At 41.2% G+C, this 15,174-nt stretch overlaps 2 protein-coding genes across 2 annotated transcripts in view; one reads left to right on the top strand and one right to left on the bottom strand.

Moving 5' to 3' along the window:
• Positions 1–7,664, top strand: part of LOC311108328 (protein PALS1-like) — a gene marked incomplete at its 5' end in the record, with an annotated part of 29,390 nt that extends 21,726 nt beyond the window's left edge. The window contains 4 exons of the mRNA XM_084150956.1: positions 109–276; positions 667–869; positions 1,954–2,064; positions 6,383–7,664. Of these exons, the coding sequence (XP_084007082.1) occupies positions 109–276; positions 667–869; positions 1,954–2,064; positions 6,383–6,559 (659 nt within the window). The 3' untranslated portion in view covers positions 6,560–7,664. The remainder of the gene's footprint in view (positions 1–108; positions 277–666; positions 870–1,953; positions 2,065–6,382) is intronic.
• Positions 7,665–8,250: 586 nt separating this feature from the next.
• LOC311108692 (V-type proton ATPase subunit D) lies at positions 8,251–15,172 on the bottom strand. Its single transcript, XM_084151411.1, has 9 exons — positions 14,917–15,172; positions 14,092–14,209; positions 13,721–13,800; positions 13,535–13,602; positions 13,399–13,443; positions 9,976–10,079; positions 9,654–9,720; positions 9,455–9,533; positions 8,251–9,288 (listed from the first exon to the last, which is right to left on the bottom strand). The coding sequence occupies exons 1-9, from the start codon at positions 14,955–14,957 to the stop codon at positions 9,144–9,146; spliced, it is 747 nt and encodes a 248-aa protein (XP_084007537.1). The 5' UTR covers positions 14,958–15,172; the 3' UTR covers positions 8,251–9,143.
• Positions 15,173–15,174: the final 2 nt, after the last annotated feature.

Raw genomic sequence — 15,174 nt, 5'->3', positions numbered from 1 at the left:
TACACGTATCTGATATACTGTAGAGTAACACTTCGATGACAATTTTCTATCTGCAACACCTCACCTCCAGTAAACCCCCACCTCTCCACCTACCTCTGTCCCACCCAGACTACTACGCTGATGAAATCCTGACCTATGAGGAGATGGCGCTTTACCACCAGCCAGCCAATCGCAAGCGACCTATCGCCCTGATTGGTCCGCCCAACAGCGGGCAGAATGAGCTGCGGCAAAGGCTGCTGTCCATCGAGCCGGACAGGTTCGCCGGAGCTGTGCCACGTAAGTAGACCATTGAGAGGAGGGGGTTGGGGGATAGAGGGCGGGGCAATACTTGAGATGGGTCTAGGCTACACAATTATTGTGTGATGTTAAGTTAGTGGCCTGTTAGGTATGATTTTCAATATATTTTATTGTGTCCATTTTCTATAAAGTGTTGTGATTTCAAGGCACTTGAAATAAAGTTTGATGGAGTTTCATAGCTTGGAGCATTGACAAATTACCACAGGAATTCAATTAGGTAGGGTACACATTACCAATACATACAGCTTAGCTTATACCAATTTCTTGTGTATATTTTGGTGTTAAACTGTTTATTATAATAGACCAGACAAAAACTAAATTATACATTTTAATATACCAAATTCTCATTTCACAATAAATATCACTCAGATACAACGAGAAACCCACGCATACATGAGAAGAACGGGAGGGAGTACCACTTTGTGAACCAGCTGGCGTTTGAGGCTGATGTGGCAGCGGGGAAGTTCATAGAGTCTGGGGAGTACGAAAGGAACCTGTACGGCACCAGCAGTGACTCGGTTCGACAGGTCATCAACTCAGGCAGGATCTGTCTGCTGTGCCTGCACACTAAGGTAGGAAAATAAATCTTTATAAGCACTACATAGAAGTTCATAAGCACTACATACAGTAGATGCTTCATCAATCACGTGTGAGCAAGTCATTCTACATAAAGGGTGATAGGTCCTGCCAAATGTGGCATAGACCTTGTGCCACACATTATAGAGCATTACATTTCTAAACATCTGAACAGGCCTTATAAAGGGTTTATGAAGGATTCATTAGCCTATGTTATGTTATGTTTAAAGTGGGACTCTTGTTAGCCGCTAGTTGAGAACATGTTGTGGAGCAATGGTGTAAAGTACTTATGTAAAAATACTTGAAAGTACTACTTAAGTAGTTTTTGGGGGTCTGTACTTTACTTTACTATTTATATTTTTGACTACTTCTACTTTTACTTCACAAAATTCCTAAAGACATAATGTACTTTTTACTCCATACATTTTCCCTGACACCTGAAAGTACTTACATTTTGAATGCTTAGCAGGACAGGAAGATGGTCCAATTCACGCACTTTCTAGAGAACATCCCTGGTCATCCATACTGCCTCTTATCTGGTGGACTCACTAAACACACATGCTTCATTTGTAAATGATGTCTGAGTGTTGGAGTGGGCCCCTCCTGGTTTGCTTCATATAAGGAATTTGAAATGATGTATACTTTTACTTTTAATACTTAAGTATATTTTAGCAATTACATTTACTTTTGATACTTAAGTATATTTTAAACCAAATACTTTTAGACTTTTACTATAATATAATAATATAATATGCCATTTAGCAGACGCTTTTATCCAAAGCGACTTACAGTCATGCGTGCATACATATTATTATTTTTTTTATTTTTTTTTATTTTTTACTCAAGTAGTATTTTACTGGGTGACTTTCACTTTTACTTGAGTCATTTTCTATTAAGGTATCTTTACTATTACTCAAGTATGACAATTGGGTACTTTTTCCACCACCATTGTGGAGGATATTTCATAAGCAGGTTTTGAAAGCATACTAACCATGCTATTACTCTCTACTCTATTAACTGCCTTATTTTCTAACCTTCTCTCCTCCTCCTGCTGCTGTTTTAATTTGTTCTGTCTGTCAGTCACTGCGGGTACTGCGGTCCTCCAACCTCAAGCCCTATGTGATCTTCATCGCTCCTCCCTCTCAGGAGCGATTGCGCATCCTGCTGGCCAAGGATGGCAAAAACCCAAAGGTATTTCCTGTTCTGCTCATCTCACAAAAAGCTCTTCATCAGCATCAGCAAGTACCGTTGATGAATTCAGATCCACAGTGAATGTGTTACATTGATCACAGGTATCATATTGATCATATATGCCTGTGAGAAACTATAATCCCTTTTATTGGTACAATGCTTAAACACGGTTATGATCAATTTCTCCTCTGCTAGTATAGTAATAGTTTCACCTTGCCATCTACTGGTCTAGGTGGAATTTTTGCCACATTGCTTGTACATTTGCAATCTTTTCCGATAGGAGGTAGAGGCTAGGTGTTGTTTCTGGACATGACCTACTTCTCTCCCTACCATACCTTTCCCCTTGGGATGGATATGCCTAACCCCTGTCCTTCCCTCCTGTATTACCCTGCATCTAGCCAGGATATCTCTAACCCCTGTCCTTCCCTCCTGTATTTCCCTGCATCTAGCCAAGATACAGTGGGGGAAAAAAGTATTTAGTCAGCCACCAATTGTGCAAGTTCTCCCACTTAAAAAGATGAGAGAGGCCTGTAATTTTCATCATAGGTACACGTCAACTATGACAGACAAAATGAGGGGAAAAAATCCAGAAAATCACATTGTAGGATTTTTTATGAATTTATTTGCAAATTATGGTGGAAAATAAGTATTTGGTCACCTACAAACAAGCAAGATTTCTGGCTCTCACAGACCTGTAACTTCTTCTTTAAGAGGCTCCTCTGTCCTCCACTCGTTACCTGTATTAATGGCACCTGTTTGAACTTGTTATCAGTATAAAAGACACATTGTCCACAACCTCAAACAGTCACACTCCAAACTCCACTATGGCCAAGACCAAAGAGCTGTCAAAGGACACCAGAAACAAAATTGTAGACCTGTACCAGGCTGGGAAGACTGAATCTGCAATAGGTAAGCAGCTTGGTTTGAAGAAATCAACTGTGGGAGCAATTATTAGGAAATGGAAGACATACAAGACCACTGATAATCTCCCTCGATCTGGGGCTCCACGCAAGATCTCACCCTGTGGGGTCAAAATGATCACAAGAACGGTGAGCAAAAATCCCAGAACCACACGGGGGGACCTAGTGAATGACCTGCAGAGAGCTGGGACCAAAGTAACAAAGTCTACCATCAGTAACACACTACGCCGCCAGGGACTCAAATCCTGCAGTGCAAGACGTGTCCCCCTGCTTAAGCCAGTACATGTCCAGGCCCATCTGAAGTTTGCTAGAGTGCATTTGGATGATCCAGAAGAGGATTGGGAGAATGTCATATGGTCAGATGGTCAGACTCAACTCGTCGTGTTTGGAGGACAAAGAATGCTGAGTTGCATCCAAAGAACACCATACCTACTGTGAAGCATGGGGGTGGAAACATCATGCTTTGGGGCTGTTTTTCTGCAAAGGGACCAGGACGACTGATCCGTGTAAAGGAAAGAATGAATGGGGCCATGTATCGTGAGATTTTGAGTGAAAACCTCCTTCCATCAGCAAGGGCATTGAAGATGAAACGTGGCTGGGTCTTTCAGCATGACAATGATCCAAAACACACTGCCCGGGCAACGAAGGAGTGGCTTCGTAAGAAGCATTTCAAGGTCCTGGAGTGGCCTAGCCAGTCTCAAGATCTCAACCCCATAGAAAATCTTTGGAGGGAGTTGAAAGTCCGTGTTGCCCAGCGACAGCCCCAAAACATCACTGCTCTAGAGGAGATCTGCATGGAGGAATGGGCCAAAATACTAGCAACAGTGTTTGAAAACCTTGTGAAGACTTACAGAAAACGTTTGACCTGTGTCATTGCCAACAAAGGGTATATAACAAAGTATTGAGAAACTTTTGTTATTGACCAAATACTTATTTTCCACCATAATTAGAAAATAAATTCATTAAAAATCCTACAATGTGATTTTCTGGATTTTCTTTTCTCATTTTGTCTGTCATAGTTGACGTGTACCTATGATGAAAATTACAGGCCTCTCTCATCTTTTTAAGTGGGAGAACTTGCACAATTGGTGGCTGACTAAATACTTTTTTTCCCCACTGTATATGTAACCCTTGTCCTTCCCTCCTGTATTTCCCTGCATCTAGCCAGGATATATGTAACTCCTGTCCTTCCCTCCTGTATTTCCCTGCATCTAGCCAGGATATATGTAACCCCTGTCCTCCCCTGCTGTATTTCCCTCCATCTAGCCAGGATATCTGTAACCCCTGTCTTTCCCTTCCGTGTTTCCCTGCATCTAGATTTCTCTATCCCATGTTCTTCCTTGCATCTAGCCAGGATATCTGTAACCCTTGCCTTCCCTACTGTGTTTTCCTTCATCTAGCCAGGATATCTGTAACCCTTGCCTTCCCTACTGTGTTTTCCTTCATCTAGCCAGGATATCTGTAACCCTTGCCTTCCCTACTGTGTTTTCTGCATCTAGCCAGGGTATATGTAACCCCTGTCCTTCCCTACTATGTTTCCCTGCATCTAGCCAGGATATCTGTAACCCCTGTCCTTCCCTACTGTGTTTCCCTGCATCTAGCGAGGATATCTCTAGCCCCTGTCCTTCCCTACTGTGTTTCCCACTGTCGTGACGTGACTTATATTAATATGGTTACTGTTATTTATTTACAACTAACTATGTTTAATTGTCACTTTATTAAATTAATCATGTAACAATTAACTCATTAGGAATTTGGGGCCCCACGGAAGAAGTTGTTTAATGAGTTACCATCTCCCAAATTAAACTCTTAGAAGATATATGTTATATATCGATAACAGTCACTTATTAAATAATTACCTCTTATCAGTCTCATTCTGAACGTCGCATAATCCTTGAACCTGCCAGAACCCTAACCTTATTGATGAATCAGCAATACACAAATTGGCTTAATTATTTATTTACTAACTAACTAAATAATAACACACACACACATAGGTTATTGATTACTAACGTAATACAATGAAAACAGGTCCCTAGTGGACTGGACTAACAATAGCATGAATGCCTGGGTAGAAGGAGGGTTGGCTGATTCAGAGAGAGGGGGGGAAAGGAAGTGACAAAGGAATTCACCTATCGGACATTTGTAAACTACGCTCACGGAAATTCAAATGCTTTGGACCCGCTCATTCGGTTTAGAAATGCAACATGTATTTACGTGTAGCTGTCCTCAATAGTTGAGTTGATGATGTAGGACTCTGGTTTGCCCACCAGAGATCCCAATGTCCTTGGTAGAGTTTCTGGTCGTAGTGGTGGTTAGAATGGATACTTCAGCGTACCCTGTAGTTCGTAGAGTTGATCTGTTAGAATAGATACTTCAGATGTACCAACGGATGTCGGAGAGGGATTGTCCTTCCCAACTCGTGTCTTTAGTGAAAGTTCTCTAGACGACTATGCATGCCAGCTGCAGACTGAGATGATAAGGTCTAGTGCGTTGTCTTCTTCTTCACCTCGTGTAGAGGTTGAGAGTTTCAGAGTTTCTCCATTTCAAACGTATGGACTACCGTCTCACGTTTTCTGGTCTTTCTGGTCTAACCATTTTGTAACGTATAGCTCACGCTTCACGTTTGCTGGTCTGGTAGAAATTCAACCGTTTGCAACATCAGGCTTATACCGTAGTCTGCTTGGTCTAACTATTTTAAGCCGTGTAGCTTCAACTTCACGCTTCCTGGTCTAATGTTAATTTGTTTTTCAAGGCTTTTTATGCACTCGGGGTAAAAGAGGCGTTCCATCATGTTTGTGCTCATCTGGGCGTGGCCACTGACTGAGAACAAATCAATATGGAAAACAATCATCTCATCTAGAATGCTAAAATCACATCGTTATCTTGTATAATACACAAAAGTAGTATTATACATAATCATTCGTTTTATACAACAATTAAATGCAAACCTCATAACTGGAAAGTGTACACCCCCAGAGATACAGTTATGTTGTTCCACCGTCTTTAATGACATCACAACATAGTAACGAATTTGACATGATTGTTCTTTAAGACCCCACTGACTATTTCTCCCATTCTTTGAAGTAGGAATATTGTTTCATTATCCACAATAAGAATTATTGGCGGGAAGACTTCCTTTGTACCACAGGGAAATTCCCTCTGCCAATACTGCATGGCACGGAAAATGTACAACCCGTCATAAAACTGGCCCCCAGGAAAGGGGGTGTTCAAACCTTTTCTAGCCGGCATCTTTGATCCTCAGCTCATGAGGGCAAGTCATGACACCTGCATCTAGCGAGGATATCTCTAACCCCTGTCCTTCCCTACTGTGTTTCCCTGCATCTAGCCAGGATATATGTAACTATTGTCCTTCCCTACTGTGTCCCTGCATCTAGCCAGAGGAGCTGAAGGAGTTGATCGAGAAGGCCCGGGAGATGGAGCAGGCCTACGGCCACCTGTTTGACGCGGCCATTGTTAATGGCGAGCAAGACACGGCCTTCCACGAGCTCCTGCGGCTCATCGACAAACTGGACACGGAGCCCCAGTGGGTGCCCTCCTCCTGGCTGTGCTAGGGGTAAGAGGTCAGGGTTGATGGGTCAACCTAGCGGTCAACTCCAGGGAGCCACAGGAAGGAGAGTGTAGCCTGGGTTGTGTTCATTAGGCACCACATGGAAGAAAATGGATTGAAACAGGAAGGGAATACCTGGACTTGTCCAATAAGAACCATTTGTTCTAGTTTTTTGTAGAAAAATGTTTTAACACATTTGACTACGGTGTATCCTGAATGAACATGACCCATAACACAGCTCTGAAGGAACGACCCTAAAGGAAGGATGGACACCGTTAGACCATCATGGAGCCTCGCAGACACAAAATAGAGGGCCCATGCCTTCTTTGCCAGAAAGGGTAACTTGTCCTTTATCTAGCCTTCTTATGGAAGTTGGACTTTACTTAATTTGCAGGCATGGACACTTTATTATATATGTGTTTTTGTCTGTGTTTGTCTTTGTGAATGTTATTTTGTGTTTTTGTCAATGTCGGCACCATTCCAGATTCCAGTAGCATATGCAAAGACATTTATCCAAAACTGTAGAAAACACATTTTCATTTCATTCTACTCTAAATAGTTATTTATGATTGTAAATATGTATTTTTAGATGAGATGTAAACAAATGTGATTTACCATTATCTCAGACCCCAGTCTAACAATGTATGGTTTGTTTGTATGTGGTATACAATACAATGCAATGCACTGGAACTGTCTCTCAATTGAGGACCAATTTGCTCCTGGGGAACTATGTAACTTTCTCCTAGAAGTAAAAACCAAAGAGAAAGCTGTTGTATTCTAAATATGGTAAGGTACTTGCTGTGTATCGATGATAGTATTATGTTGTGTTATCTTGAGTTGCTGCACTTGTACCTCAAAAACAGACCTCAAGAATCATTGATCATCAGTAAAGATGACCTCAGTATCCATTGAATAGTATACCTAGTGTCTATCCACAGACATTAACAGTGTGAAAACAATCAATTTAGCATCATTTAATCTGACAAACTTTTTTTTTCTTTGGTACTTTATAAGCACAACTCAAAAGAAGACATCTTCAATATAATGAACATTTCTGATGAGAATTGTTTCATGATGGTGGACATTAAAGTTACATGAATACTATTTTATCAGGTAAATGTATGATTTTGGAATATACTTGATACATATTGTAGCGGTTTCAGGGGTTGTGTTGTGGATGGACGTTATGTGCCTGCAAGGTTTCTTTGTTTTTTTGGCTGCCAGGACCACGGACAGCAAGGCGACGTATTCACCCAGAGGCAGAATCACGGACAGCTCCGGGGAAACTTCTAGACTGCAGCAGAGCAGCCACACCTGTCTCCAGTTATAATCAGAGCCAAACTGCAGACAGGTGAAACCAATCAGTCTCTCTACTTTAAACACGCCCTGGGTTTCTTTCTTTGTCTTGACCCCGGCAGGTGAAGGAGTAGGAGGCTATGGGAGAAGCAGCCTTGACACCATGTTACATTTAGCGCTTCAATGCAAAATGACTGCCATTTCACACACAGGTGTGTGCCCCAGATACATTTAGGATGTTGTACCTTGCAATAGCATTCTCAGGCAGCCATTACTTTGTTCAATGTTTCCAGCACAGCTTTGTCAACAGACATCAGCAACTGAGTGACAAATTGTGGCTAGAACAGCTACAGTAACACTCATTTGAGATAAGAATAGAATCACAAAGTGACACTTGGAGAATATTCAGATCATCTTTATTTGGATGAAGTGTTCTGACATAGGTGGGGTTGCACTCAGGGTGCCACTGCGGATGGAGGTCAGGTACGCACACTACATTGACATTTTAGTCATTTAGCACACTCTCTAATCCAGAGTGATTTACAGTAGTGAGTGCATATATTATTCGCACTGGTCCCTCGAGGGGGGACCGAATCCACAACCCTGGTGTTGCAAGCGCGATGCTCTACCAACTGAGCCACACGGGACCCACGTTAGCCATCCTCCTGTAAAGGGTCAATACAATACCATATAATTAAATTCCATAGAAACAGAATGTCATTATTTTATGGTCAATACAACCCCACTGATATGGGGCGACCATGGAAGGGATTAGCCTCCACAACACAGACACTTACGGGGAAAAGAACGGCCACCCTGTTTTAACTGTACAGCATGACGGCATGCATTGACTGAGTGTTCTGATGGAAGCATTAAATAGCTATCTATGTCCTCACCCAATCAGATGGAATGCTTAATACAGTTCACATTTGTAAACCATGTAATTTAACCATACTCAATGTACATATATTATTTGCTCCTTAAGTATTCAAAAGATAACTCGTCAACAAGTTCGACACTCTAGTGAACTGATGTGATTGCTGTTAGCGGCAAAGTTCTGACGGTTCTAGACAGTGATAAATCTGGACACTCATCTCCAATACTGAAAACGACAACAAAACATCACCGACGTGTACACAAAAAACAGACAATTTTTCTCTTTCGCACAAAAAGAAGACCTCAACGTGGCCTGAGAGGCACAGAATAAATAGGATGTGGGTGACGGAGTTGACCCGGTTTACTCTGTCAACCCGGGTGACGGAGTAGCCACGGGTGACCGGAAGGACGGCATGTCACTCAAACAGCAGGTCCTCGTCAGTTTCCTCCGTCAGCATGTTGGATGGCTCGGCGATGGGGCCCAGCTTGGCCAGACGGGCGGCGATCTCCTTCTCCGTCCTCTCCCTCATCTGCTTCTTCTTCTCCTGGATCTTCTTCAGCCTGAGGAGGTGGGACACACCATAGAATTGGAATTAGAACACTTTATATACCTGAGAGACAGACAGTGATCCGAACACTTTATATACCTGAGAGACAGACAGTGATCCCCCAGTCAGATGGGGGTATAGACTTGGAGATGAGGAGTCTGAGGGATAATGTAACTTACCTGTAGAACTCCTCTCGTTCCCGCTCATCCAGCTCAGTGATGATGTAGCTGAGGGTACGCTCAATGCGGGGGATGATCACTGTGGACAGTTCAAACCACATTTTATCATCTCCTCGCTGTCTTCCAACTATCTCTTTTGACTGCCATTATTGATATGTAGTGCAGGTTTTGTTATTGTGCCAAAGTGGTGCAGACTCACCATGCTCAATGGCATTCACACGGCGGTTGGTGATCTTGATGGCCTGATCCAGTGTGACAAAGGAAGTCTGTAGATCAAACGGTGAGACCATGAGACTTTGTTGTTCAGTCAAACACACTCTGCATGGTTTACCACAGTCTTGCAAGACTTACCACCTGGGGTCATGCTCTTTAGGGCACACACCAGAAAACATTCTAAAACATTTTGCAATGGGAAAAGTCCAGGTAATCCTTTGTTGTTTCATTCCATTTTCTTCTGTTTGGTGCCTAATGAACACTACCCAGATGTAATGTTAACACCATGGTGATAGAACGCCCCCTACCTGTAAGGAGGCCAACTCCACTAGCAGCTCCACTGCTTTAGCATAGTTTCTCTTCAGTCTGGAGAGCTGCTCTCCTCCCCTGGCCAGACCAGTCAGCTCATAACCTAACAAGGAGAGGATGGAGGGAAGCAAAGACTGCAGTGACACAGAAACACACTACATGTTCAATAGCAGGGCATAGCTTTCTATAACTTGTAAAAAAAAAAACGAATTTGCCCATAAATGCAGCCATACCAATATTTGCAATAATAATAATAATAATAATAATAGCCATTTAGCAGACACTTTTATCCAAAGCCATACAGGACCACAGGGTTGGGGTTAATTCCACAAATTAAATTAGATTCCCTCTCCCTGTAAATTCCATTTAATTCTATTCAAATTCTAAGTCTTTGAATTTAGAACAGTGTTGGGGAAGCTACTCTGAAAATATAGTTTACCAAGCTACCAATTACTTCACACTGGAAGAAGTTAAGCTACCCTAAAGAAAAATATTGTTTACTTAACTAAAGTTACTTTGAAAAAGTTGTTCACTACATCCAAACTACTTAGTAAAAAATGATCATATGTAAATCTGAAATGTCATAGGCTACAAATTGCAATAACAGATCACTTTGGGGTCATATGTTAACAGAATGTGTAAAAACAAAATCTATTTTCAAATGTATTGAAAATGAAACGCAGAAATATCTCATTTACCTAAGTATTCACACCCCTTTGCTATGACGCTCCAAACTGAGTTTAGATGCATTCAATTTCCTTTGATCATCCTTGATATATGTCACTACAACTTGTGGCCAATTCAATTGTTTGGACATGATTTAGAAAGAAAACACACCTGTCTATATAAGGTCCCACCGTTGACAGTGCATGCCAGAGCAGAAACTATACAATGAAGTTCAAGGAACTGTCTGTAGATCTCCAAGATATAATTGTGATGAGACATACAGTATCTGGAGAAGTGTATAAAACAATTTCTAGAGTGTTGAGAGTTTCCAAGAGCACAGTGGTCTCCATCATTGGGAAATGGAACAAATATGGAACTGCCCAGACTCTGCCTAGAGCTGGCCATCCAACCAAACTGAGCAACCGGGCAAGAAGGACCTTGGTCAGGGAGGTGACCAAGAGCCCAATGACCACTCTGACAGAACTACGGAGTTCCTTGGCTGAGATGGGAGAACCTGCCAGAAGGACAACAGTCTCTACAGCACTTCACCAATCTGGGCTTTATGGGAGAGGCCAGATGGAAGCCACTTCTATGAAAAAGGCACATGACAGCACGCCTGGAGTTTGCAAAAAGGCACATGAAAGATGAGACAAAAATTGAACTCTTTGGCCTGAATGCAAAGCACTATTTCTGGAGAAAACCAGGCACAGCTCATCACCATTCTAACACCACATCTAACACCATCACTACCCTGAAGCATTGTGGTGGCAGCATCATGCTATGGGGATGTTTTTCAGCAGCAAGGACTGGGAGACTGGTAAGGATAGAGGGAACAATGAATGGAGCCAAATACAGGCAAATCCTTGATGAGAACCTGCTTCAGAGTGCAAACAACCTTAGACTGGGGCAAAGATTTACGTTCCAACAGGACAATGCTGGAATGGCTTCAGAACAAGAAGGTGAAAATCCTTTAGCGGCCCAGTCAAAGGCCAGACTTGAATCCCATTGAAAATCTGTGGAAAGACTTGAAGATTTCTCTTCACCACCCTCCCATCTAACTTAACAGAGCTTGAGAAAATCTGCAAGGGAGAAAATCCCCAAATCCAGATGTGTAAAACTGATAGACATACACGGTTTAAAATGGTTGGAACGTTGAACCTCAACAGGAGGTGAAGAAGATCAACTACCAGACTAGACCAGAACATTGCCAGTCTGCAGCTGTGTGTGTAAATCTATAACTTTGACTAAAGACACAAGGTGGGAATTAGAAAATCCCATCTCAGACAATTATTGGTGCATCTGAAGTATCTGCTCTATTTGAACACTACACTCCAAGCCAGGACAACTAATAAGAAGGACATTGTGACCTCTGGTGGACAATCAGAGCCTTACACCCATCGACCCCTTCCCCATAGAAGGAGTGATTGGTTTCAACAGAGAGACGATGAACAAAGACAGACACGTAAATACATTCATGACTTCTTTTCCGAATGGGCGGTAGTTTGTGAGCAAAGTATGATGATTACTTTGAGGGTAGTTTCCAAATGTATCAACGATAAGTTTGACACTCTCTTTCTCTCCCTGTCCCTTTACCCTTCCCTCTTTTGATAACCAAGCAGTTATGCTGTTGTTAGTCCGCTAGTGACTTTTTCTCATGTATTAAGTATGTATGTATTCTGTGTTATTATTTAGTTAGCTAGTAAATAAATAAGCCAATTTGTGTAGTGCTGAATCATAAGTAAAGCTGGGGTTCTTGCGGATCCAAGAATTATGCGACGTTCAGAATGAGACTGATATGAGGTAATGATTAATGAGTGACTGTTTTCAATATAACATATATATTTTAGAGATACATTCGGGAGATGGTAACTCTATAAACAACTTCTTCCGTGGTGCCCCAAATTCCCAACGAGTTAATTGTTACATGATTAATTTAAATCGGGTAACAATTAAACATAGTTGATTCGATAAAGAAGTCATCACATTAATGAAAGTCACGTCACGACAGGGTACTGATTCAGGGGTTGAATACTTATTTAAATAATATTTATGTATTTCATTTCCATACATTTGCAAACATTTCTAAAAACGTTTTCACTTTGTCATTATAGGGTATTTTGTGTAGATGGGTGAGAAAAAAATTATATTGAATCCATTTTTATTTCAGGCTGCAACAAAATGTGGAATATGTCAAGGGCAATGAATACTTTCTGAAGGCACTGTAGATTTGAATGTAGTTCTACTACCACCAAGCTACTGCAATATGTAGTTCAATTACTAGTTAGTTGAACTAGATGTAGTTTACTACTCCCCAACACTGATTTAGAGAATTCAATCTTCTCAATTCCAATGTTAGGTCAATTCCAAGAATTCAATTCCCAATTCAATATTATCCCCAACAATTCCACAAATTCCAATTTCCTCAGGCTTTTAGGCTGATCATGTCACTGTTCAGACAGCCTAGCTATACTGGAAATATAGAAATACAAGTTAATGATTTCAAACAAATCCTGCAGTCATTTCATTAACTGGGCTATGTAGAAATATTTAATTCCAATGATTAACTGTTTTTACAATTCCAATTCATACCGTCCAAACAGCCTAATTCCAATTCCATAACTTGAAGATTGTTGAAATTCTAATTGAATTAAATGTAAATTCTCCACTTCATGAGTGAATTCAAGAATTGAATTGGAATTTCAAATTAAATTGGAATTGACCCCAACCCTGCATGGCCAGAAAAGTGCACTACTTACTATCCCCTCCTTCTTGGTAGTGCTCAAACACAGGTAGAGTGACACCTGTGAGGGAGAGGAGAATCACACAGGTGAGACATTTAGGAGAGACATGCTGTTGTTCTAAAAAGATACAGAGAAGTCCAAAGGTGTTGACCTGCCACGTTGTCCTTCTTAGCCCGAACCTTCACCTGGGCCTTGTTCACATTCTGGATGACAGTGGTGCTGAGGGAACATGATAATGTGATGAGAGAACATTGACAAAATATTAGCAAAACATTGACATCAGACAAACACCTAAATAAAGGCCTCAAATGGCTCATGATGAGGCCCATTCTCTCACCTGAAGTCGCCAGCAGCAAATTTCGCCTCAGCCAAAGAGAAGGCAGCCTCCCTCATCACTTCCCCCATCAAGGTCTTAGTCTATAAATCAGGAGAGGAAACAAAAGGACAGGAGTCGATGTAACATGCCCCGATGACATTAGGATGTTATACAAAAAAATAATTAAACTTACTTATATTACTCAGATAAGAAACAGAGAATTAGACAATGTTTTAATCATAGAAACATAACTACTAGAACAGATATTCCCAATCAAATCGATGGTCCGGCAGCAATATTTAGTTTACCCATGAGCGTACTGTCAAATGTCTGATGGGCTTTTCCCGTTCTAGTCATTCTTGTTTCTATGGTTTTAACCCCCCTTGAATTACCTCAATGATCTTACGGAGGATCTGACGGAAGCGCATGGAGAGGGCATCAGCCTTCTTCTTCAGTAGGTTTCTACCAGTCTGGGCCCCCTTCAGACGGGCCTTCATGATGGTCTGGGCCCTTCACAGACAAGCCATCAGGTGTCAGAGAGGACTTCCATAATAAACATGTATGGCCATTCAGATTTGAATCATGTTGAAAGACATTGGTGCTTTTATGCCGTTTTCTGCAGGTCACCACAATTTCAAAGTGCGTGTTATTGACCCATCATTATGATGTTCAAGACAAATTAACATTGTAAGTAGTTAAACATGGATGGCATAATCTGTGGAAAAATTACTTTAAAATAAAATAATAAAAAAGAAGTGCAGTAGTGCCATAGACTGTGTGAGTAAAGTTAGGGCACATGAAAAGCTCCCAGTGGTTGTTTGGAAATTATGGACAGTCATCACATGACAGTGACAGTCCATTTCCTCTTTTAGATATTCATCATGAAATGGCAAAGAAATAAAATGATTGACTCGAAATAATAAGTAATACCATTGCAAATTGTTACAAAAATGCAAAGGTTTAGTTTTTTCATCATTTATTTTAAAGGGCTCACAATTGGCTGCGCTTAGCTAACTAGCTGACAGCTGGCTAAGCTTACTGATCTGTCATTTCCTTCATTTCAATTTGGCTCAGCCTAACACAACTAAAAGGTCATGCACATTTATATTAATTAGGGAGCATATACTTGCAAACCTAAATTGCGCGGACTAGCTAGCTAGCTAGAAATGTCAAACTATGCTAGCTAAAATAACAAGCTCCCTAGACTAGCTACTTACATTCTAGAGGGGAAGACATCGATCCTCTCTTTTCCTGACATCTTGTCCTTCTTTGGCTGCAAACGTGCTTATGTATTTCAATTACGTCTGAACGGCGATTAGATGACGAGACAGCAAGTAAATACCTATAATATTTAAATAATAGCTTTTGCACAATTGTTATTACTTGGAGAATAACATATCTGTAACCGATGTCGCGATCGTCATGATATTCTATTGCAAAAAGCCATCAGCTGGTTAGTAGTCATGTGACTGTGT

Source organism: Coregonus lavaretus, assembly GCF_964263955.1.
Source record: "Coregonus lavaretus genome assembly, chromosome: 33".
Lineage (NCBI taxonomy): Eukaryota > Metazoa > Chordata > Actinopteri > Salmoniformes > Salmonidae > Coregonus > Coregonus lavaretus.
The sequence above is the reverse complement of the archived record's forward strand: the minus strand, read 5'-3'. Positions and strand labels throughout refer to the sequence as shown.

Coding starts and splice junctions, on each gene's coding strand:
- LOC311108692 (XM_084151411.1), bottom strand. CDS start 14,957: ATGTCAGGAAAAGAGAGGATCGATGTCTTCCCCTCTAGAAT. Junction 13,603..13,720: donor TTTGCTGCTGGCGACTTCAG/GTGAGAGAATGG, acceptor ATGTTCCCTCAG/CACCACTGTCATCCAGAATG. Junction 9,289..9,454: donor GAACGAGAGGAGTTCTACAG/GTAAGTTACATT, acceptor CCACCTCCTCAG/GCTGAAGAAGATCCAGGAGA.